This window comes from Lepeophtheirus salmonis, chromosome 8 (assembly GCF_016086655.4).
Source record: "Lepeophtheirus salmonis chromosome 8, UVic_Lsal_1.4, whole genome shotgun sequence".
Lineage (NCBI taxonomy): Eukaryota > Metazoa > Arthropoda > Copepoda > Siphonostomatoida > Caligidae > Lepeophtheirus > Lepeophtheirus salmonis.
In genome coordinates this window covers 27,367,975-27,392,507 of record NC_052138.2, presented here as the reverse complement: position 1 = coordinate 27,392,507, position 24,533 = coordinate 27,367,975, and the positions used below count along the sequence as shown (strand labels likewise).

General features: G+C 32.7%; 1 protein-coding gene and 1 long non-coding RNA gene across 2 annotated transcripts; one reads left to right on the top strand and one right to left on the bottom strand.

Annotated features, from left to right (window-relative positions):
* Positions 1–4,590: 4,590 nt before the first annotated feature.
* LOC121122655 (uncharacterized) lies at positions 4,591–13,448 on the bottom strand. The gene is made up of 4 exons (XR_005865822.2): positions 13,215–13,448; positions 12,277–12,944; positions 8,419–8,500; positions 4,591–5,845 (listed from the first exon to the last, which is right to left on the bottom strand). It is a non-coding gene; the product is annotated as an uncharacterized lncRNA (long non-coding RNA).
* A 781-nt stretch (positions 13,449–14,229) lies between these two features.
* LOC121123459 (uncharacterized) lies at positions 14,230–23,836 on the top strand. Its single transcript, XM_040718581.2, is given in 7 exon segments — positions 14,230–15,847; positions 15,926–16,278; positions 16,701–17,442; positions 18,796–21,239; positions 21,242–22,137; positions 23,197–23,301; positions 23,356–23,836. Coding segments are annotated over 5 exon segments (4,338 nt in total). The 5' UTR covers positions 14,230–15,847; positions 15,926–16,278; positions 16,701–16,820; the 3' UTR covers positions 23,627–23,836.
* Positions 23,837–24,533: the final 697 nt, after the last annotated feature.

Here is a 24,533-nt window from a genome sequence, read left to right as displayed (position 1 = left end):
CAATATAATAAAACAAATATTAAGATATATATGTTCAATATTATACTCGTATCTACCTATATTCTTGATTCTCATTAATTATTTTGCATCTTCATTTCAGATCTACTTGATATTCTATAAATAATTATTAATTACTCATTCTAAATAGTAAATATTAAATATAATTAAAGAAAGAGTAAAGATCCAATATTCAGAGATGTATTTGAGTCTATCTTTTAAGTGTTTAGATCAAGTCTGAGTCATGATGCTCCTAGTCTTTCTAGTGCCGAGTCATCATGCTGCGGGTCCATAGAAAAATAGGTAAATTGTCTGGATCCCCCTGGAATCTTGTATGACGCAAGATATCCTTTCCCACCAGCTCTTCCTTAATCTTAGATAACGCCAATTTACTTTGGGACTCCATTGACTTTTTGATGGCGTAGTTAGGAAAAAAAGGAATCAAAAAATTATAATGACAGTTAGTGTTGGGTCGATCTGGATGGAATGAACCGGACTCATTATCCATCGGTCTAAATTGAGTGAGTAAATGGACTGTGGTGTGGACCGATAAAAATTAGAAAAAGAAAACAGGTGACGTCACACACCTTTTTTTAAATAATATATACGAATTATAATAATTCCTTTCTTTGCTATTTCCAAAACCGGTAATCCTATGTCTCCGCAGGCCGGTTGTTTCATTTTAAAAGCTTCCTTTTTTGTGTTCTACGTCTTCAGCCCGCAGACCGATTCAGGACCGAGTCACATGACTAGGTTTTTATTATTGATTTATTTCTTAGGACCGACCGAGTGAGTAGATCACGAGATAATGGACCGACACAACACTAATGACAGCTTTGGTAAATAAAAATGTACGTTAAGGAAGGGAGCACTTTTTGATTAGGGTAACAACTGCAAAAAGACGGACCCACTTTTAAAATAGCATTTTCTGCAACTCTGCTAATGGATACTTTATTCTACAGGAGTGCCCACTAATAATTATAAAAACAAACACACCAGCGCTTATATTGAATTCAAATCTTAACATATACGCACATGAATTATGATACACATACATACATAAGAGACCAATAACAAAAGCAAATAGAAGTAGTACTCTTGTTATATACACATTCCTGCAATATTTCATTTCTACAGTGTTATTTCTTAAATTAACAAATATTAATATAATTTACATCAGGGAGCGTAATATACAGTGCACCCTCACTATACACACTTTCGATGCTATATGCAAACAACTGCAATATTTCATTAATATGACAAAACACGGTTGTGCCCTGTTCACGTTCAGCGGTTCTATCAGTCCCGGTTTCGGTTCTTCTATTTCAATAGTTTCGGTCTCCGTATCGATTCAGCCTTATCGGTCTCGGTTCCAGTCTCGATTCTTTTTTATAGAGGCTCAGTTTGGTAGCAGGCACTTAAATGAAGGGGTTTTGCAAGAAAATTTGGGTACAGGAAATTATATTAGATACAAACAGGGCTTTAGCTACCTTATACCGCAGAGTGCGTAGTGGCCCAAGTTCCAGTTGGGCCCCAAAAACTAAGGATGCTTAAGACAATGGTTTTCAAAGTGGAGACATTGAGGGGAGGCTAGGGGGGGCAAGCATAGGAAGATAGAGAACTGAGGATTGTTTCAGTCTACACTATACATAGTACACATGTTTCGTATAAAGGAGGTCTCAGCTAAAAGTGTATAAGTGTAGGGGGGCTTAGTGTAGTAAATTTTGGGAACCCCTGGCTTAAGACATATTTTAGTTATCATATTATATGCCTGTCAAGCTTAGTAACGGTCCTTAATCTATGATCTTTTATTTACGCCGTCTGGTGCCTGAACCTCCTTTTCCAGATCTATACGAAGCCCTCAGCTATTTGGAACACCGATACAACTGTATCACCCTAGCTACGTAAAAAAAGTGATTGAAAAACGCTGTAAATGTACAAAAAAAAAAAAAGTTTACTTATTGATTAAAGCACATTTATTTTTTTATAATACATATTGTATTTTCTTTATATACTCTATACAGGAACAAAAGCACAAGAACTGACACCGATACCGCAATATATTGCGGTATCGTATCGGTATGGGTTCCAGTTGCAGCTGCTCAAAAACCAGAACTGATTGTACTCCCAGAGCCGCTAGAATGATAAGGGCACTATCTTGCGACTACATGATTATTTTTTATGTTGAAAATGTATATGATATACATCAGGGATCACTATATACAATACACACTGTATGCACGTTCGAATCTAAATTAGCACACCTGCAATACTTGATTAAATACAACTTGAATGTTATTTCTTGGATAAAAATATGTTTATAATATACATCATAAAGCACTATCATATCATAAAGTCACCCGTTAATTCGTTTTCATACATTCAGACAGACAACCCTTGCTTTAATAATATAGATTAAACTGTATTGCTAATCTTTTTCATATAGGAATTTATCGTTTATTTATAATTTTAATTATAACCACTTGTAAATGTGAAAGACTTTTATTACCAATTTGCATCAATTAATGTTCCTTTCCATTGAAACGTGAAAAATACATATTATTAATTATTAGGGATATTTGGGTAATTTAAACAAAAGCATCATATTATTAAATAACGATGGAATCGAGTAGGTACATGATATTTAAAAAAATGTTCATTAAAAAATATAGACATAGCCATTGCGTTATTTTATTTTGTTAAAAAAATATTAAATTAATTTCTCCTTAGGGATTAGTGATGCATTGTTTTAATTTCATTTTTGCAGGCTGATAATATTCTCTACGTTCTATTCTAAAAATTAAATTCAATCATAAGTGGGATACTAGACATACAAAAGCGAGTTGGGATGATTTTTCTCATAAATGAGAAAGGATTACGCTTGTAATCAACTAACGCATCTAATATTTCTCCTTTGTTGCAAGATTGAAGGGACAACAGTCAATTTTGGGCCAAATATTGTCAGGATCTGATTCCCTATCATATCTGATCATTTAATCATAATCTTAATTACATCAAATAAATAGTTTTACCTCCAAAAAGAGAACCTAATGAAGGTAGGTTTTTCCAGGTGGATTTTCCTTCGAAAAATATCATCAACAGCTAATGTGTAATCTAACTAGAATCCCAACTTTCTCTATTTATTTCATACCACTTTAGAAAAATGAGCTATTTTCACACAAAAAGTGCGAAATGAGAAATTTTTTGAGCGATTGAGGAATCGATCACAAATCCTAATTCTACTAACTACCTTAGATTTGTTTTAATAAATTATTTTGAAAAGTTGGACGGATTCGAGAGATAGGAGCCGGGACAAGTGTATAGAGTTAAAATACTATGTTAAAAAATAAAAATATTGATTTTGTAAGATTATATCGGAACTTTAAAAAAATCTCATTTATCAAATAAAGGCTTCAAATTACGTGAAATATTAGGGTGTATACGAGAGTGGTCTGAAAGGTTAGTGACCAAACAAAGATACAAGACATTTTTTCTGAATATTTATTTTTCAACATAGTCTCCTTGTAACTCAACGAACTTCTCCCAGCGATGCTCCCATCTCTCCGATCCGGCCAAATAGTAGTCGGCGTTTTTCTTTGCAAGATAATTGATCACAAGAACTTTTTGTTTTTGACTCCATTACACCGAGTTGGATTGACTTGCTAACGAAGGTGATTGTCTCCTCATTTGACGAAAACGGTATGGACTGTATTTTTGTTTCGGTGGTATTATGGTCTATCCAAGTTTCATCTATAGTAATTAATCCGGATATATTGCGCCAAAACTTCGCCAACAGGTCGACACTAGATTTTGTCATTTGTCATAAAAACATTCACGTCAACTCACTCAAAAAAATGTCCCTGCGTCCAAAATAGCTAGAACTTTGTTGAGTAGCTGTCAACAGAAGCTAAATAGATGTGATTAGCTTTTATTTACGAGTACTGTCATCTTCACGTTGAGGTACGAAACTTTTCAGACCACACTCGTATTTCATGTATACTTAAACCTTTATTGTATCACGCAACCTTTCCTCCGAAAAGAAACAGAAAAAAGGCCCAAAATGATCTGGTATTTAGACAAATAAGCCAATCATATTTATCTCTTAATTACTACCAGACTATAATTGTCATATTACTTCTCCATAATTTTTAGAATGAATTACACACTTCATTCTTCATAAAATTAAACTTCTACACATTATTCTATTCAAATACTGTATTATGAGATTGCATAGTAATATTATATTATATGTGTAGCTATACATTTCTATTTGTATATGATATGATAGCCAATATTTATTCATTGAAATAATTAAAGGGTCAATGTATACATAAATATGCAACGTTTACGAGGGATCCACAAGAAATTGTATTCTTGTATATTATAACTTATTGATTCATTTATCTATCAAAAAGAATAAACTATGAAATGGCCATAACTTATCAAGTGAGACGATGGCAGCGAAAGCTGACAACAAAATACATAGAGTATTTTTGTGTTAGCGAGGTAACGCCATGAAAAGGTATAATTTTTCTTATATAATTGTTTGACATTTTACTATGGAAATAACGATGGGATGTGTTGATATCAAGGTTGCGTGAATTTATATAAAATATATCGTATATTTTCTGAAGATAAAATATAAACATAAAAATATCAAATAAAACCCGGGACTATATTGATTGCATTATAATTGAAGGAGATACCATGTTAGTACATTACATTTGTACACCACAAAAGAGACAAATATCTAGTTATTTACAATTATTTTTTTGGGATGGATAAGACAACATAAAAGTAGGATAATTAGAGAAAAATATCCTATTAAATCCACTGTAATTAGTTAATTTATTATCTACGATATGAAAATATGATTGTGTAATAATTGAATAGCATATTTTTAATAGATATGAGGGAGTATTATATAATAAAATTAGGAATAAGAAGTATGGAGTTTTGATAACCGGGGTATTTGAAGTCCTTTAATTAGTTGGAGCCATTTTTACTACCAAATACTCATCAATAGTCAGGAACGTCAACAGGTGTAGGGTTGATTGGGCTGTAGACCCTCCCCCCAAATTAAAGATTTCTTTATTCTTAGTAGAACATTTAATATTTGAAATTTAATTACATTTTTCAAAAAAAAAATTTTAATAGCTATAGATCATTGAAATTTTTTGCCAAAAAATTTCAGTTTTTTCTGAATAACTTTGGATTTTCGAAATTATTTTCAAATCAATTTTCTAATTTATAATATTAAATTCATTCTTGAATTTTTTATTTTTTTTAAATTCCAAAAACCAAAAAATGGGTTTCAACTTAAAAATAAAATGAATATGTACGAGAAATCCCTCTGAAATGGCTAGATTTGTACAATTAGTCATGTTTTTGATCGATTAGAGTCTAACCTTTTTTTTAATTTAACATTGACTTCATTTCCTTCTATCTGTTTTCATTTCATTTTAACAAGTTGACTCTAGTATTAATTAAATCAGCTGACTCAACGTATTATCAACTCCATAAAGGTATTACAAAGGGGTTTGACGTTCACATTAATTTATATCAATCAAGGCCCATTGTTTAGAATTCGTGATATTTCATACTATGTTATTGATACTTATTTTTGAATTAAAATCCTCATGAATAACAAATATATTCCTAGATGATTGCATGCTAAGAGTTGACTTAATAAGTAAAAAATTAAATTCTTCTTGAAATACTGCCGAGGATGGCATTATTCACGACTTATCCCAATTTGGCACTCACTCATCGAATTAATTAAACATGGAGGGGCTATGATTCCATTCATATTACAGATAAGAGTTTTTGAGTCTGTATATTCAATCAGCTAAAAGCATTAAAAAGAAAAAAACAGAATATATATACATAAATAAAATATGAAATTTTTGATATGCATTTACAGGTTAGAGCTTCATCCAGCAAACATGAGTTTGAAGAATAAAACAATAACTTGAATCTATTAATTATTATTTAATTATGTATACGAGTGTTTAAAGGGTATTTCATTTTGATACATCTTATCTTGACTATTATAACTAGTTATTTAAATCCTTTGTATTTCTTAGCTACCCCGCTTTTTTGGAATTGGTCATCTGAAGAATGAAGTTTCTTCAGCTGTTGTCATTATTATTTAACTCCTGAGTAGTAAACTTATTTTTCTACTAGTTCCTATTATATTTTGTAACTTATTCGTGTCTTCTTCCCTCTTGTTCTCTTATTTCTCGTATTGTCTTGTATATACATACGTTTGTAAAGTATTGTCTTTACCTCTTTATAAGTATAAATAGCAATGTATTCTATATATAAATCAGAGTAGTGTTTTGTATTAATAAGAAAATAATTGTTCCTATTAAACAAGCCTTGTTTTATTCCTCCACGTCTGTCCTCTCCTCAATTATCTCGGTCCTCTTGGATTCCTTTGTATAAATATTTTGTTTCTCCTCAACCTCGTCAAGACACAACAAAAACATTCTTCAAATTGTCAGGGTTACCATGTAGATTTTCGATTTCTTTGTTTTAACATCCTCAAAATACACGCAATGTTAATCACTAATTATGATTCTTCTTTGTACTTTTCATTTTTTTTAAATCCCAATAAAAAAATTTAGATTTACATTAGAAGTATAAAAAAAGAACATAATAAAATTTGAATTTGAATTTTCAAATAAAATGAGACAAATTGAACGTTCGAGCCCAAATTTTACCATGTAAAAAAGAAAAAAAATGAATAAATAATGTTCCATTTAGTCCAGATTCACTTGACTAATGCTAGAAGTGGAAGCGAGAGGTCCAAATTATATAATGATGACATCATCAGGGTCACCCAATGATTTTGAGGAGGGGCAATTTTCACAATATTTTTTTTTCTTCTTTAAATGCCAAATTTAATGAAAAAAGTTTTTTGAAAATTAGATTTCAAATTTTGACATTTATTTTTAGGCAAGATGATTTTTTTTATTAGTATTACTATAGCAAATACTTAAAAGTGAGGGACCAATGGTCCCTTGGATCCTATGGTTCCGGCGCCACTGCGATCAGATTCAATCAATCAAGCTGGGTTTTACTATATAATTGTTTTTCATAAAGAAGTAGTGGTCCCAAAATATTAACATCATGTCTGAAATCTTAATTACGCTTATGAATCAGACGCCAAAGACGTATCATCACCAATTTTTGTGAAATAACGTCCACATTAATCTATTTCTACTTTTTTCATAATATTAATTAAATACTTTACTCCTAAATTAATAATAATTACAAATTATTGGGGAACAGTAATGATACATACATTTTTCAATTGGTAAACTGAAGTACATTGCTAAAATATTTGTAAATCCCTTACACATTTAGAATTTGTAGCTTTATTGAGGACCCATTGTATGAACAATATCATAACTAGAGATAGTATTTGTCTAAGAGTGCCAGGAGAAGACGGGAGCAAGACAAATCGTATTGCTCAAGATTAATAGAAATGCAAGGTTATACCATAACGCTTTACCGACTTATCTTTGACTTCCACCAGGCTTTTTAATAGTGACGTCAAAGAGTATATATTGTTACTGTTAATCAATAATTATATAGTTTTCTAGTATTATATGCTGTTAATATACCGTTATTATACTCTGTGACGTCAAAATGTTGCCCAGCAGTTGGACGGTACATTAAATTGAAAATTATAGCAAGCCCTATTGGTCAAATCTTTATTAGCCTTCTATTAGTCCTAGTATCAATTAAGACCATTGTTAATATATGCTGCCTGTTATATGATTTTTAGGGGAGAAAATAAATTACTGCTATAAAGAGGAGAACCTTCTAGATTTAGAATAGGATTAGTGAAGAGAAAATATTAAAATAATATTTAAATTCATATATATATATATATATTATTATGCATTTTTAAATCAATTTACACCAAAGATATGGGAGAATTCTTCTTTTCGAGGAAGAGGTTAACACGCCCACGACTTATTAAATAATGATAAAAAAGAAGAAAGAGCACACACTCAACCATTCTTCATTCTCTAATTGCAATATTTAGGTTTTTTTTATCTACACACTTCCCCTCTTTTTAGGAGAGTAAAAAGTTTTTCATCACTCCGGAATCCAAAGGAGTTAAGAGTGGGGGGGGCAGCTAATTTTGACAGAATATTTCGGTCTATATATATATTTAAAAAATTATCTTATGACTTTTTTAAATACATTTCTTAGGAATTTTTGATTTGTAGAAAATAATTTCTAGATGAGTTGGATAACCTCGGGAAGATGAAATTGGGAATCATTGTATTATAACTTTTTTTTTATTCATATAGATCAATGGTGGTATCTAGCAGAGCAGCAAGCAGTTCAAATATACACATTTAAAATAATATTAACTAAAATCATTCATTATAATCGACTTACCACATTGTGTGAAGGTCACTCATAAACGAAACATTCTGAGAAGGTCATTCATAAATAAAACCAGGATATTCTACCTTGGATTCTGGAAAAGTATCAAGAATATTAATTATAAATAACATTTGTTCATTTGTGCAATGAAAAAACAAAAAAATACCAGCTCTAAATCGGAAATGGCACGACTTTATTGAAAATGTTTCAAAATTTTAGCAATAGTGTCGTTGCCAGAGGGAAAAGGGATTATTAGAAATGTTATTTAACCTAAATAGTCATTAATTATGAATAAAATTTATTTAAAAGGTCGAAAGATTGTTTGGCCTTTTCTAAAAAATGTAATTCTAAAATAAACTATAATATTCTTTTGTTAAATGTAATTCTTTAGATATTACCCCAAATTTTATTAAATTATTTTTATATTTGGAGAATAAAGGACATTTTATAACCTGAAGAAAAAGTCATTTCATATTAAAGTTAAAAAAAAATGAGATTTCAGTTAGAATATATAAAGAAAAAAAAGTCCCACCTTCTAAGAAAAATCCTAGTGACGGATAAATACTAGAGTTATCAAATTAATCACACGATTTTAAGAATTAAGAGCCCAAATAAATATATTGTGCTATGTACTTTCTAACTTTTTGTCCTACAGAAAACCTATCATTATATTGACTATATATAAAAGTCCCCGGACTCTTTCAAAAGGATGTAAAAAGATGGCATGTCCCAACAAAAGAAGGCGGTGGGTCACCCTAATTGAACAAGCATTAAATATATCGTTGCTGGTTACATAAATTTAACTAGAATCTAGCAATGAGTTACCTAAAGACTGATCTCCTAATGGATCGTTCATCTTCTTCTTGAAGCAAAAGTGCATCCTTCAAGTAAGCATAATATCTTGTAATCTCATAATAATAAGGAGATATTATCTATGGATTGCAAAATGATTTATAGAGATCTGACGTGTACACACTCTCACGACATAATCATCGCGATTTTGATAATTTTGTGTTAGTATTTTATTTTTTTTTTTAATAAAAAAACTCTATGTCTGAAATTTTAGACTTATGCATGCACAAGGGCCCGTTTGGGAGTACCTCAAAGAGTTTTCATTTTCGAAGGATCCGTGAAATTCATGGGGTATCCCTCGACTCAGAGTCAACAGATTTAAAAATATTTACAATAAACATTCTCAAAAGAACAAGTCCTTTAATTAAAATTAATAAATATATGACGTGTACAAGTTACAATTTCTACGAATTACATCATCAGTCCTTTTAATTATCACGAGTTATTAGATGATGCTATCATTTCATTTTTATCTATTAATATTACTTAATTAGTATGTATTTACAAGTAGTATAACTTTCGGCATTTGGACTTTATAATTGTGCTAGAGCTTACTGATTAGAGTGATTAGTTTTTCATTTTTTTTCGAATTTCGATTACGGGTAGTGTGTGTGGCAAATTTGTCATATTTGTAATTTTGCATAAAATAATTTAGGTAGACATTTTTCTAACCTATAAAAAGTATTAAAAAGATTGTTGTACTTATTTTTGCACCATAGGGTAGCTTCAGAAAAATGTCCTGTATGGGATTGGATAATGTCTATCATAATTAATTTATGCAAAATAAGGATTAACACTGTATTTTTATCCTTATCGGTAAAATAAATAATGTTTGTCTCTTTCTCATCTTTGAACTAGATGTGCTACACAAAGATGAGATCGTAGGAAAGTGAAACTTTAAACATTTGTGTATGCTCGTAAACGACATTTTTTGCACAGTTATAATTCTAAGTCCTTATTGGACTCAAAGTATAATTGAAGATCGACATTGGAGTCATTCTTGCCAATGTCGTTGTTTATTTCCTTATCCCTATCGTCACCACTGCGTGTGGCGGATCAAATGAAACGTCATGACAGCTAAGTTGCTCTCCTTCAAAATAGTTTCAAATTGTCATGGTTATCATGTTGATTTTTGTTTTGTCTTTTTTACATGCCCAAAATGCTCCCGATTAGCATCACTCCTGATAATAGTAAAAGGAAAGAATATGATAATTATGAACACGCTTCAAATTTATTATTTCTTCTTAAAATATATAAACAAATACTTAAATTACACAAGATTTGTTATTTAATAACGGGATCACGTTTTCCCCGGAATCCTGCTTCACAACAATTCTCGGAAAATGAGACAACCCTGTGTATTAATTTCATCAAGCAATTTTTTTTTGCCTAGGAAAGTATGAAAATAATTTTGATTGATTAGTACCATAGAATTCTAGACACTAGCCTATTTTTCTAAATTTCCCCTCTTGAAGGAAGGGAGTAAAAAATGACGTTGACTCTTTTTTCAACCGATCCCCCTATTAAATTCCTTTCATGTGGGAATAAAAAGTCTGCTTGATTATTCCAGGTCTCTAGAATACCATGATTAATACGTCCTTACTTTTTTTTAACATGATGGTTTCATATTCATAGGACAGGAGAGTGGAACTTTTTATTGGGCGGGAGGGAGAGTCAAGTCCATTTCATACATAGGTATCTGTTATCATTCTTAGACATAAACTCTATGCTTGATATCAGAATGAACCTGTAATTATATAGGTTGCATCATAACTAGTGTTAGGGGCTTAGTTATAGGCGAATTAAATATGATAATGGAAGAGGGCGGGACTTTTTGGTGCTGTTATCCTTATTATTTTATTCTTGAAGAGAGGATATACGAGTAACACTGATGATTTTTTGTAGAGATATAAGTGTAAGTCATTGTTGGACTCGGATTATAATTGAGGATCGACATTGTAGTAAGTCCTGCCTATATTTACTCGAAACAAGTATGCGAAGTCTCAAGCACGCCCGCTACAAATGGGGTAGAAGAACTCACAAATTACTGTAATGACATAAAATAAGTTCAAAAGGCCAATTGTCAACCATTTCTCATATGTTTATGGGAAAAAAGTATTTATTAAATTTGAATAGTCAAACATATGCCAATAAAAAAAAATCAGGCCTGTGAAATTAATAAATCACAGTTTTTATAAAATTATTTAATTACAATATCAAGCCTACCGTGGGCCTCTTTTTTAGGTATTGGTATACAATTGACTATATGAATGTAATAGATATGTGTTTTTTCATAAAAATATGACAAATGGTTGACAAATTGACAAAGAGTACGTGACATCTAAAGCAGAATATCTGTAGTTGCCATTGTATCTGATATGGGTCCCTCAAATGTGGGATTGCAAAATACATTGGGAATATCTGAAGAATCTCCTTACTTTTGGAATCCATTCAACATATCCCAAAAAGATTTACGTCTTGTATGATACACCTCACCTCATCAAACTATTGAGGAACCATATCTTGGATAAAGGATTTATGTTGCTGGACGGATCTACAATCACAACAAATGATTTTCTAGCATTTATGCCAAAACATTCAAACGAACTAAAAATGGCTTATAAGGTTAAAGATATTCATTTAGAATGCCAAAATAGTCAAAGACAGCGTGTTTATCTAGCAACACAACAATTGAGCCATACAGCTGCCTCTGCGCTGGAATATCTTTTTCCTGAAAAGAAGCCTCCAGCGGATTTTATCAAAAAAGTAGATTCATGGTTCAACGTTTTCAATAGTAGGAAGCCTTTTGACTCCAAAACAAACTTGTGTGGATTTGGTAATCATATGAAGGAACAGGAAGAGGTTCTTAAAAGATGAAAGAGACAATTAAATATATCCGGGAATTGATAAAGGAAATAAAATTATTAATTTCCAGCGTGGAATTTTGATTTCCATTGCCTCTTTGGAAAACTTATTCAATGACCTGAAGAAAGCATCTAGAATCAAATACATACTTACTTCTAGGTTAAATCAAGATTGCTTCGAAAAAATTTCTCGCGCTTGAGGGCCTTGGGAGTATCCAACGTCCATCCAACTAGTGTTGATTGTATCAATAGACTAAGACTAGTTGTTATTGGCCAATCCGACCGACTTCATATTAGGTCAACATCAGTTCGAATAGAAGAACTTTCTTGGTTGTTTAATTAATGAAATAAAACCGGAAAATAAAGAAACGGAAATAGATTAGGAAGAATATGAAGATGCTTCACTTTTAGCTCTCTATAAATCCGGATCTGGAATTCGGAGCACCGTCAAATTCTTCCTCCTCATCCTATGACTGTAGACTTCAAGGATTGGGTTATACCACTGGATTCTTGGTCAAGAAGTTGTCTTCGAAATATCCTGAAATCGGTTTCAAGACTAGAGATGATCCGTTTTGTGATTCAGATATGACACCGTGGATATCAGCATTATCCAAAGGAGGACTGATAAAACCTACAAATTCCTTCCTCTCTCAGATAAAAAAATTGGATGCAATCTTTGAAGCATATCATGGACAGAAAATATCGAGCCAGCCTATTGTTATTGAGACTTTAATATCAATTCTTCAAAGTTCAGCTCCAGATTTCCACCAAGATATTATTGGAAATTACGCTCGTCCAAGAACATTTATAAGAATTAAGGCCCTGAATATTAGTTTAAATAATCAAAAAAATAATAAAATTTGTAGAAAATTAAAGAAATTATCCCATAATATTTAATTTTTTTTGTTGTAATTAAAACTCTTTAGTTCGCATAATTCTGTATGACTCTCTTTGTTAGGAAATTATATTAATAAAACTACTTTAATTTAACTTGATCCTTTTTTTTTATCCAAAAATTAGAATAACTAATATCCACGAACAACTAATTGTAAATTTATTAAGGAGATAAAAACTCATAAATTGGAAAATCACCTATATAAACTTTGATAATCTAGGTTTGGAGATCATCAGAACTCTCAATTATCTTCCGATGAAAAAATGACGCCTTCTGTTAAGCAACGGTCTGATCCTTGTCGCCACTATCGTAAATTATGATAATTATTACATCTACAGATGGATATATCAACCTTATATCCCATAATTCTTCTAAAACGTCAACCTACTATTAGTATACTATAATTGATACTTTAAATCCAATGACGTCACAGTCCGTGCCGGGCCGTATTTCTGGTGGGCACGCTTGAAAAGTCGTTCTACCCCATTTTTAGTGGGCGTGCTTGAACCTTCCCTTACCAGTTTCTAGTGTTCCATGGCTAGAAACGGAGTATATAACTTGTGTTTATTTCTTTCTTATTGCAGCTGCGATCAGCTAATCAATGAAACACCAGGCAGCTATGCTGCTTTCCTCCAAAGCATTCTTCAAATTGTAAGGGTCACCACGTATATTTTTGGTTTCTTTTATTTTAGGATACTGGCAGATCATACTTTTTTCTAAAATGGCCGAAAAGCTCGGAAGTAACCTCCATAATAACAAAACTGAGATTGATAAATTATAATATTTATATTGTCTAAATATATTTTAAACTAATATTGATTAATACACCAAATATTTTTCTTTGTCAAAATTTGGGTAAAAAATCCAAGAAATAGTTGCCAATAGTGGGCTTTGGAAAAAAAAATCCTCTATTTTACGGGTTTTAGTTCTTAAATAGTCACCGTAATTTCATGAACCAAAGGATTTTTATATTTCCATTAACCACATTATGCGAGCCCCCTTGTATTTTCAAATAAATGTTTCCATGGGTACATTTATAGTCAAATGACTTCACCGATATATTAATGAATAGAAAGTATTTTGTTTGTTTTGTACAAGTGCGTAAAAGAAACGTACAGACGGATTCAAAACGTAATATTTTTTGGCTCATTGTCTATCGGGACATCAATTGTACTTTTTTTTTTCAATGAAATCCTTTTAATAATCTGATTCAGTTCAACATAATAGTTATATCATTTTGTTTCATACTAAATAGTCATAACTCATATCACATTTCATAAGGGTGATAACTGATATCACCTCTAGTTTTCAATTTTGCGGTGTTAATACTAGGTTAAATTAAATACTTAGTCTATGAAATATACAGGGAATACTGAAATGATTAATGAATGTGGAAGGCGCTTTTTGTGTGCCAGACAGAAGTGCAAAATAATTTTCTCATATTAATAAAGTCAATATAATAAATTGATACTTTAACAGCTCATTTCCTAAACATTTCAGACATTAATTAATTTTTTTACTAAAATTTTTAACCATTAAACACTTATCATTTCAATTAAAAAAGAACATATGTAACCTTATTTCTGTAAATGAGCTAGGGTTTAAACAGTTTTTTATCTAACTAACATAGTTTCAAAAATCGTTATACAGTAATAACAATCTATATAGGACATTTTAAAATCAAATTACGTTCAAATTATTCAGTGTGTTTGTCAAAGTGAACAGCTAACTTCATGCAAATAAAAAAAGACAAAGTGTTTCAAAAATTTATTCAATTTCTAATTTTTTCTCCCAAAAGTTATATTGAATTTTGAATTAACTTCAGTAGCGTATATTGGACATAATGTATTTGATAATAAAAAAATGGATTAAATAAAAAATATATAATACATATACAACGTCATTGAAAGGATAATTATTAACACTTAAAGTTTAGTTTAAAAAAAATATATTTTTTTTTAAATAAGTAAGATATAAGTGTTTAAAGTTTCAAATATCAGCATTTACTTTATATAGTTGAGCAATTGTTTTTGCACTTGAGTCAAAATTCGTGCACGCCAAAAAGAGATATATTTCGGGCCATTCTATTATTCATTTAAGTAAATGTTTCCCTGTTAAACGTGTCTGTTACTCAATATTATCAGGACCATGTTAGGTAACAAGAAAATCGTAGGGTTCATTAAGTAATTCTCTCTCTATCTCTCTGGTGACGGCATTGGGCACATTTATTTGAGTAAATGTAATGCATAAAAAGTACAAAATGTATTCATTTTAATTTGTTTTTTCCATTGATTCCTTATTTAGTCACGCTATATTGGGGTTTTTCAATTATTCACCATCGTTAGTCTCCTGTATTTTGGGACCCCAATGACGTCATCCACTATGCTAGTAAATTTTCAGTGAGAACTGAAATTTCGTTGCTGACTTTTATAATTTAATAACATTGCTAGTACCCGGGTTTTCCCTTATTTAATAATATTCCTTTCTATATGTTAGTAGTTATTCTCTCTCTTTTCTCTTCTTCTCTTTTGTTATTGTTTTCTTCTTTTTCTTCCTGGCGCCTGCTTTTGCTGCCTATAATAATATAACTGCAGTTGACTACATTTTTGTGTGAGTAGTTGGAGCGACGCCATTTTGAAACGATAGATTCGTCGTCATCATCCTTGAGTTGTTATCATCCAGATTAATAAATTATAATTTAAAATCCGCGAGAAAGAAGCGTTTTATTATTATATGTATAAGTTATTAATACTTGGGAATTAGGTTTTCGTGTCGTATCCCGTTTGCATTCGTCATATTCCTCCCTTTGTGTTGCGGATCCATCTGCAGAGTAAGTTCATTTTGTCCCTCTTGACCATTCACTTATCCTGTTTCCATTCTAATGTATTGTTTCCTCCTTCAATTTCAGAGTGGATCGATGTGTGTTTTGTGTGTGTGAACCTGAGTCTCTGTGCAGAGGAGCAATTTTCTCGCATCATGAGTCCAAATTAATTGAGGACGCCGAAGTGATAATAAGATAGATAATTGAGGACATTGCGTATGAGCGAAACGGACTTGGACGTGGATTGATGATTTCGCTCTATGACTCGGCGATAAAAGAGGACACTTAAAAGAAGCGCTGATTATTGTGCGATTTCGCGCGGTCGCTCACGGAAGAGGACTGTTGGATGCACGAGGAACGTTGCAGCCTACACCTTAAAAAAGAGTGTGAAGTAAAAAGTGTAGATGTGTAGTCCTAGTGGAAGAATCTTCCATTGAATGGTGTGTCTCTTATAAATCATATTTTCACTCTTATCTATACATTGATGATGATTCTTATAAAATTATTCATATGATTCGTTATATTATTATTTTCTTGGAGACACTTTGATGAAGGGTGGCTTGAATGCTCTACATTTCAAAGAGTCTCATATTCTGATATTATAATATTAATTATATTATTACCCCTTTTTAAAACATTTTTTTACAAATCGTACAATTGAGGATGTTAAATAATATCTTTTAACATTTTTTCATGAAGCATTTGCTTTTTTTAACACAATTTTTGGTTATAAAATAAATTGAGATAAAAAAAGACAAAACACATTCCGTCCTTGAATATTATACGGGTCATATTTTTTTTTTTTTTGGTGGTTAATGTACCTAATGCCTAGCTAAGCCAATTTATCCTTTTGTTTCCACAGCTTATAGCGACATCGTCGTTTATAAAAAAACAAAACTTTCTTACACTTCTTATAAAAAAAAGTATTTAAATTACTTATAAGTTAGTTTGATGTGTCCGTAATTAAAGACTTAAAAAAAAAATGTCTGTTCGTTATAAATTTAAAAACGATTTGGAATTTAACGCTGTTCCCTGTGATGGGTTCCACATCTCAGTTATTGATTTAAAGCGGACTATCATTAGAGCCAAACGTTTGGGCAGAGTGACAGATTTCGATCTTCAAATTACTAATCAACAAACTGGAGAAGTGTACTCAACAGAAGATGGTCTTATACCAAAGAACTCCACATTGATCATTGTGCGAGTACCATTGTCGGCTGGACAGAAGAAAATATGGGAGGCCGAAAAGTTGCCACAGTCGAATCCGTCGTCACATATAACGTCATCATCTGATAAATCATTTACTTCCTCAACGGATGGTGCAAGTGAAGAAGATAAAATCAGCACAATGATGTCGAATTCAGCTGAAATGTACGATAGGAAGAACTGGGTTGTGTATAGAGGAAAAGCTGCATTTCCGGGAAAGCCTCCACCGATCACGTATCGATGTAATAGATGCCATCAAACGGGACATTGGGTTCAAGACTGTGCTTTGATTAAAGCAGGTATGGGTGGACAAGAATTGAAAAAAACCACCGGGATTCCAAGAAGTTTCCTGAAACCAGCTAATATCGATACACCTGGAGCTAAAATCAATCCCCAAGGTAAATACTAATATGGATGATCAACGAAGTCCATCTTTAAATTTCATACGTACATATGTATATGTTGAATGTTGGTTAAATTTTCCGTTATTTGATTTACAATTTGATATAAACATGCTCTTCATTTAGTTATGGTTGCCAAAAGTAGAGTAGGGAGGAGTGGTTGGAGTAATGCAGTTATTTTTTTATTTTAAAAAGTAGTAGATAGTCTAGTTTACTTAAATGTCTACAATAAATTATTCAAATATATCATTTATATCCCTTTAATGATGGCTTGTTACATAATATGGGACATCGTCTTTATTTGCATCTAATTTTTGTATTCTTTATTTTGGAAGTTTTTAAAATTCTTGACTACTTTTCAAAGACTATGCTTTCATATTTACTGTGTGCCTTCAATCATTGAGAGACGCTGGAACTGTCAATTTTGATTATATCATTGCAAATTCATTATAACATGTTTTGAATAATATTTATGTTTATTCTATAAAAAGGTATAACCTTGAGTAAAATGTATAATCACAATTCTATGTTCTCTGCCAGATGTGACATCTAGGTATAGGTAGTTAAATGCCTTAAGTTCAGGAATGTAACACATCTGAAAATCAATGAGGCAAATAAATTTTATTTTTGACTATGCAAAAAATCATCTTATTATATGTATTATTCCACCTTCATCGTTAAAGGGATATATTTATTTTTGGACTTTTTTAGTCTTTCCTATAATATTAGGAGACTATTGCAATAATTTTGTCAGGGAGGCAAACGTCAGGTTTTTATATACATGTTTAGTTTTTAAATGTTAGTTAGTTGTGGTAGAGTAAGATCATAGCACATTGAAGATGAGTTGAATTACATGATGGAGATTATATTTACTCTGTCATGAAATTTGAACTTTTTGTATGGCCCGGTTTTAATGGTTTCTTCATACTTACTTTTATGTTAAAAAACACAAAGTAATGGGTTTTTTGTACATATTTAGGATTTGGACTCTCTTTTCAACATGAGAAAAAAATATAAAAATGGGAAATATATGTTCCAGAAGAAAAGTCATTATTATAACTCACTGGCTAACAATTATCTCAATTACAGAACAAGTAAATGTTGAAAATAATTTTTGGAAACGGTAAACCTTCGTCTAACATTTCTGTATATTCAAAGTTGTTGGTTTTTTTTTTCATACTTATTTTCTTTATGTTGAAAAATGGGCAAATCTTGAATATGTACTTCAAAAATATTGAATATTTATTAACCAAAAGAAGAAAAAAACCTAGTACAAAAATATCGCTACTTATTGTTAGAGAAGAGATGTTTCTTATTTATTTAATATGAATTTTTTAAACACTATTTTAGGAATGTATATGGTCAATGAGCTTGAGACGCAGGCCTACCGAGATAAAAAGGTGGATAAGCCTATGTGGGACAATGATAATAATGTTTCATCCGCATCCGTGAACATGGAAATACCTTCAGACTTAAAGTGTCCTGTTTGTCATGATTTACTTAAGGATGCAATCATGTTACCCACATGTGCATGTGCGACATGTGACGAATGCGCTCGTAATGCTCTTATTGAATCAGAAAACAACACATGCCCTGTATGTAATGAAGCAGATAACTGTCCCGATGACTTGATTCCTTGCCGGAAATTGAGGGATAAAGTCAACAAGTTTAAAAATACTTCGGGTTATGCAGCTAAGACGCAAACCTCAATCCCTGCTGTAACTAAGATAATGTCTCCTAAGAGTGCGACTCCGACACTGCCCGACATAGTGCTACCAAACCAATTTGACATATTGTCGAAAGAAAATAATAGTAATAGTATTGCTAAAGTATCTCCCTCACTTGTAACAACAATCAAACAACAACAGAAGGAAAACACTCCTCCGGTTGATATGGGGCTAGCTGCAGTTACTACGGCCGAGAAGGTGGCTTCATACAACAACTCTCCATACGGAAACACCTCAGAAGATGCTGCAACACCCCTTACTTCAGAACCTCCTATCCCTGGAGTCGTTGACAACGATGATGAACACGATGTTTTCAAATCTAAAGTCATACTTAGAAGCCCTGATTCCATCGTTAAACCCTCTCCCCAATCTCCTACAAGATCTCCATCACCCCTGCAAAAGATTGTTAAGAGTCCTCAATCCCCTATTGTTCAAAATAGATCACATGCATCACCGAGGTCACCGCGAGGTCATCCTCCAACATACAGTAATGGTTTGTCTATCCCAGTTAGTTTACCTGATACATCCTTACCTCCACCTGGGTTTATGGGATCATTACCTACTTATTTACCACCTCCTTTATCCCGATATGGTGTGCCCCCTCATAATCCTACCTTCAGAGGACATCCTCATCTTCCGCATATGCCAATGCCTAACCGGTTCCCTGGACGGCGTGATCCACCTCCTATTCCTGGTCAGCAAAATTACATTGAAGATCCTTTGGAAACTTTCAATCGACTAATGGCTCAAAAAGATCAGAAAAAGAAATATCGTTCGAGGAGTAGGTCTCCACATTATCGTCATAGCCCCTCTAGAAGAGTTTCGCCTAGAGGGGGCCCTCCTGGTCGTTATCGTCATCCTTCATCCCCTCATCCTCCACCTAGAGGTCCCAGAACCCCTCCTCTTTCTCCCAGACAGTCTTCTACTCCTCCCCCTGGAGATTCTCCACATCATCCTGCACCAGTTGGTGGTGAATCACCTCGTTCTAGTAGTCCTAGAGGACGACATATTAGTCCAAGACGTAGGACTCCATCACCTGTCAGTCCTAGACGTCGTTCGCATAGTCCTCGTAGGTATTCTAGAAGTCGTAGCCGCTCACGTCAGAGATCTAGAACGCCCGATTATCAAAGACGCTATTATGATGAGGATCGCTATCAAAATTCCCGACGTTCTTACCATTCGAGTGATCCTCGGTATAGAGAAAATTACCCTTATAGAGACGAATACTCCCGTTCTCGAGGAACGCGTGGCTCCAGAGGAAGGATTAGAGGTCGCTCAAGAGGAGGATATTATGATAGACGCTCCCCTCCTCCTCCTCCTTCCCATCACTCAATTGAACGGTCCAGAAGGGATCAACGCTCCTACAGTAACGAAAGAACTCCGAGTCTTAGCCCTGAGCCTGAAAACCATCAACGTTATACATATAATAGATATCCTCAGAACGCCCCTGACAATAGTTCGAGGGACTATGGGCAGTATCAACGACAACCAGGGGGATACAATGAAGAAGAGAGTCATCGTACTGTATCCATTAATCATCATAAAGATGACGGTGATTACCACCATCGTTCTAAATCAGATAAATATACTGAGCCACCTGAAATGGTTGAAGAGCAAACTGTAGCTGCGCCGGTCATGGTGAAAAAGAAAAAAGAAAAGAAGAAAAAGCGAAAAAAAGAAGAGTCTGTTGAGAACCAAAATGAAGTTCATGCAGATGAATCTAAAAAGAAGAAAAAGAAAGCGAAGAAAGTTAAAACAAAAAAGACGGCGGACGATGAAACTGAGCGTTCGAAAAAGAAATCAAAGGAAGCAGACATGAAGGAAAAGAAGCCGCTACCCCCACCACAACCACAAACATCATCTGAGGTGCCTATTGTAAAGGGGCGATATGTGGAAGACGTATCTGAAGAAACTAAGCCACCGCCACGTAATGATGACGATGTGGGCCTTCGTGTTAAGGAATACAACAACGGAGTAATTGATAAAGAGTTGAAGGCCCCTTCCTCCATTTTGAATCATGAAGAGGAATCCCAAAATAATTTCAAAAAGGAATGTCCTCAGATGAGATGATAGAATTAGTTCCTGAATTGAGCAAATGGGAACGTGAGGACTTGCTGGTTGCTGATTCATCTACTTCCCCTCAAAAGGAGGAGAGAAATAATGACTACGATAAATCATTGTCTTCTGAAAAAGAAGAATATGAGCGCTGCAATTCACAGGATTCAGAGGATCTCCGAGATATGCTTAAGAGTAAAAAGAGTTCCACTACTAATAATGAAGAAAATGATAAAGTTAAAAAGAAGAAAAAGAGCAAGGAGCTACAGCAACAACCTCAAAATATCGAAGGCTCTGAGTCAGAGGGTGTATTAGAGAAGCGCCATCACGAAACCAAGGTCTTTGATAAAGAAGAAGAGTCCGAGGAAATCAAAAAGAAGAAGAAAAAGAAAAAGAAGCAAAAGGAAATGGAGAAAAAGATTGAAAAGAAACTTCGCAAAGAAATGAAGAAGAAATTGAAAGAGAAATTAAAAAAGAAAACGAAAAATCGAGAGTCCACTGTATCCCCCATTCCCTCCCCATCCCCGCCCCCACCACCCTCTAAAGATTATAATCAACAGGTGTCGTCTCGTCGCAGAGATGTTAAGAGCGAGAGGGGAGATAATTTGAAAATAACGTTTGATCGAAATAATCATTCCGAGTCACGATCTCCTTCTGGTGAGAGAAAAAGGCGTTCAACGTCTGAAGAGGAATTTAATAGGAATCGAGTATCTCTTATGAAGTTGAGTGGAACGGATGTACGGGACTCTAAGTCTAATAATAATAGTAGCAGGATGGAGCTACAACAACCTTCTCGAAAGTTATCTATAAAAGATAGATTGGGTCCTATCAAAAGATCTCGATCACCTGAAGTGCGAAGAAATCATCGTGATGGAAGAAGAAAGGAGGATAGCTCCAAAGAACGAAGAAGGTAACAAATGTTGACTCTTTTTATTTCGTTTTTGTGGTGGATTAACAACACTTGATATATATTCAGTTATTTTATGTATATTAAAACTGTCCTGTAGTCGGGATTTTTGGGTCAAAATAGGTCTTTTTCAGGGTGCTATGTAATTTTGCCTTAAACCATTTCCCCTTAGGACACATTGTATGTCAAAACCATTTTTGCTTCAAGGATATTTTTCATTGTTGTATAGATAAATGAGATTTATGGGTCACTTTTGTTATTTGTGGTTAAAATTGATGTTTCTGTGGAATTTTTTAGTCAAAATATTTATTTAATGTGTATTACTGTAAAACGCATTAAATGGTGGTTTTCTGTTGGAAAAGTGATGGTACTATGACCCAAAATTTCAATACATACACCAACAAAATCTCACAATCTAATAAATTTGAACCAGACACAAAATAGGTAATAAAATTAGTATAATAACAAAAATAAATAAACACGGCAACGATTTGAATAGAATAATTGCTAATCACTTCTCTGTTCGTAATTATAATTAGACATGATGGATTATTCATACTAGAAAAGACTCCTGGAATGACGAAGAAGCATAATGTGAAGCAAATCATAATTCCATCAAATATTCTGCACTCTACGGCAGTTAGAATAATTCAAAACACCGCAGTGTTTGAAGCTGCGTTATGGGGGGACCCCTGTAATTTATATAAATAAAATATTTTTACTATCGTAACCATACTTTTTTTTAAATACTAAAAAGTGGACTTTAAAAAATAGTATCTCCCATTTTATAGGTTTTAATAGTAAAAAAGTTCCCTTACAACGCGGATTTTCCTTGTTCCCAAAAACCGCTATCAGTGGGGACCGCTGTATTTGTGCAGAGTGAGAAAAATCATAATATCCCAAAAACGTGACAGTTTAATTTACTTTCTTCTGTGATCACCTTATTGGTGGTGGTAAATTAATCTTTTAAATAGCAGAGTTTTGATTTCCTTTTTATTTATTGAACCTTTTTTTTTTTTTTTTTTTTTTTTTTTCATATTTTGAACTTTATTTGTATTTTAGGTTTGAAGTTGAAGAAGATAGAAATGTTCGAGATCAAAAGCCCGATTCAAGGAACAGTCGAATTCATTCTGCCGCATCAGATTCTCGCAAAAGATCTGAGCCGAGGTAAGTGGAAGATTATTTGTCTATATATTGTGTATTTTATTAACCTATTAATAGGAGGTCAAGAGAAAGAGAAGTAAGCGATAAAAAAAGACGAAGAAGCCCATCTCTTTCCAAGGAATCCAAACGAAATAAGGATAATTGGTCTGGAGGAGGTGGTGGAAATGGTGATTATTCGTCATCAAAGCGCAGTAAGAAAAAAGAATCCTCCTCGCGTAAAGATGATCTAGAAAAAAGTAGAAAAAATCGCAAAAATTCTTCAAAACTTAAGTCGCGATATGAAAACGAATGTCGTAACTCGCGTGGCTATAATAGTGATTCAAATTAATTCCAAAGTACAACTACATACTATTCTTATGAATTTTATATTTTATTATACTTACATTTCACAACTGTATTAATTTGTTTCATGAAAGAAATGTTGTAGAGTGAACATTACTTTATATACTTGAGCATTATTATTGTTATTTGTATTATAATAATAATTATAAGAGTATTCCTTAATTTATGGTAATAAAAATCATGTTATTTTATCGTACATTTTATCGTCAACCTTCCTTTTTCACATCAACGCATCGGGGGCGCCACCATTTGGGAAATATGTACAAATCTCCCCCTTGAACTAGTAAATTAAGTATTTTATTGGGACTATGAACTTTTTGATAGTGTTAAGTGCAATTTTCGGCCACTCCGAAGGATTAATAACAATAAATTGTTGATATAAAACAACGATAATTCGCCGAAAAATCATATGCAATCTAGACTCAACTCAGAGAAAATTTCTTATAGCTTCGTCTTGTATTGAAGTGCCACATATGTAATACTGAATTTATAAATCATTTGTAATGTATATAGTGACTACTTGTTGATTAGGGCCTTAATCATCGAGGAAGGGGCCCAATAATTTTATCCGTAGTAGTATCTATCGCTTTATTAATGGTGAGTCTATCCATAGTCACTTCAGTCAGCCCCATAATAAAAAAAACACGATTACAGCACTGTTGGTTGGTTCTCAAAGATCTTATCATAAGTGAAACGATTCCGTACAATGCTTAAATTAACCAATTAACCCTATTATGATCATATGAACAAGGCAATTCTCTATAGTCTTTAATCAATGCCAAATTAAATTAAAACTCCTAATTTGAAAATTTAAAGTATTTGATATTATTAAAGCAAAGCTCATATATTTGTATTTTTACTTCAGTAAAGTCATTTCGGAGTTTATGTTAGGA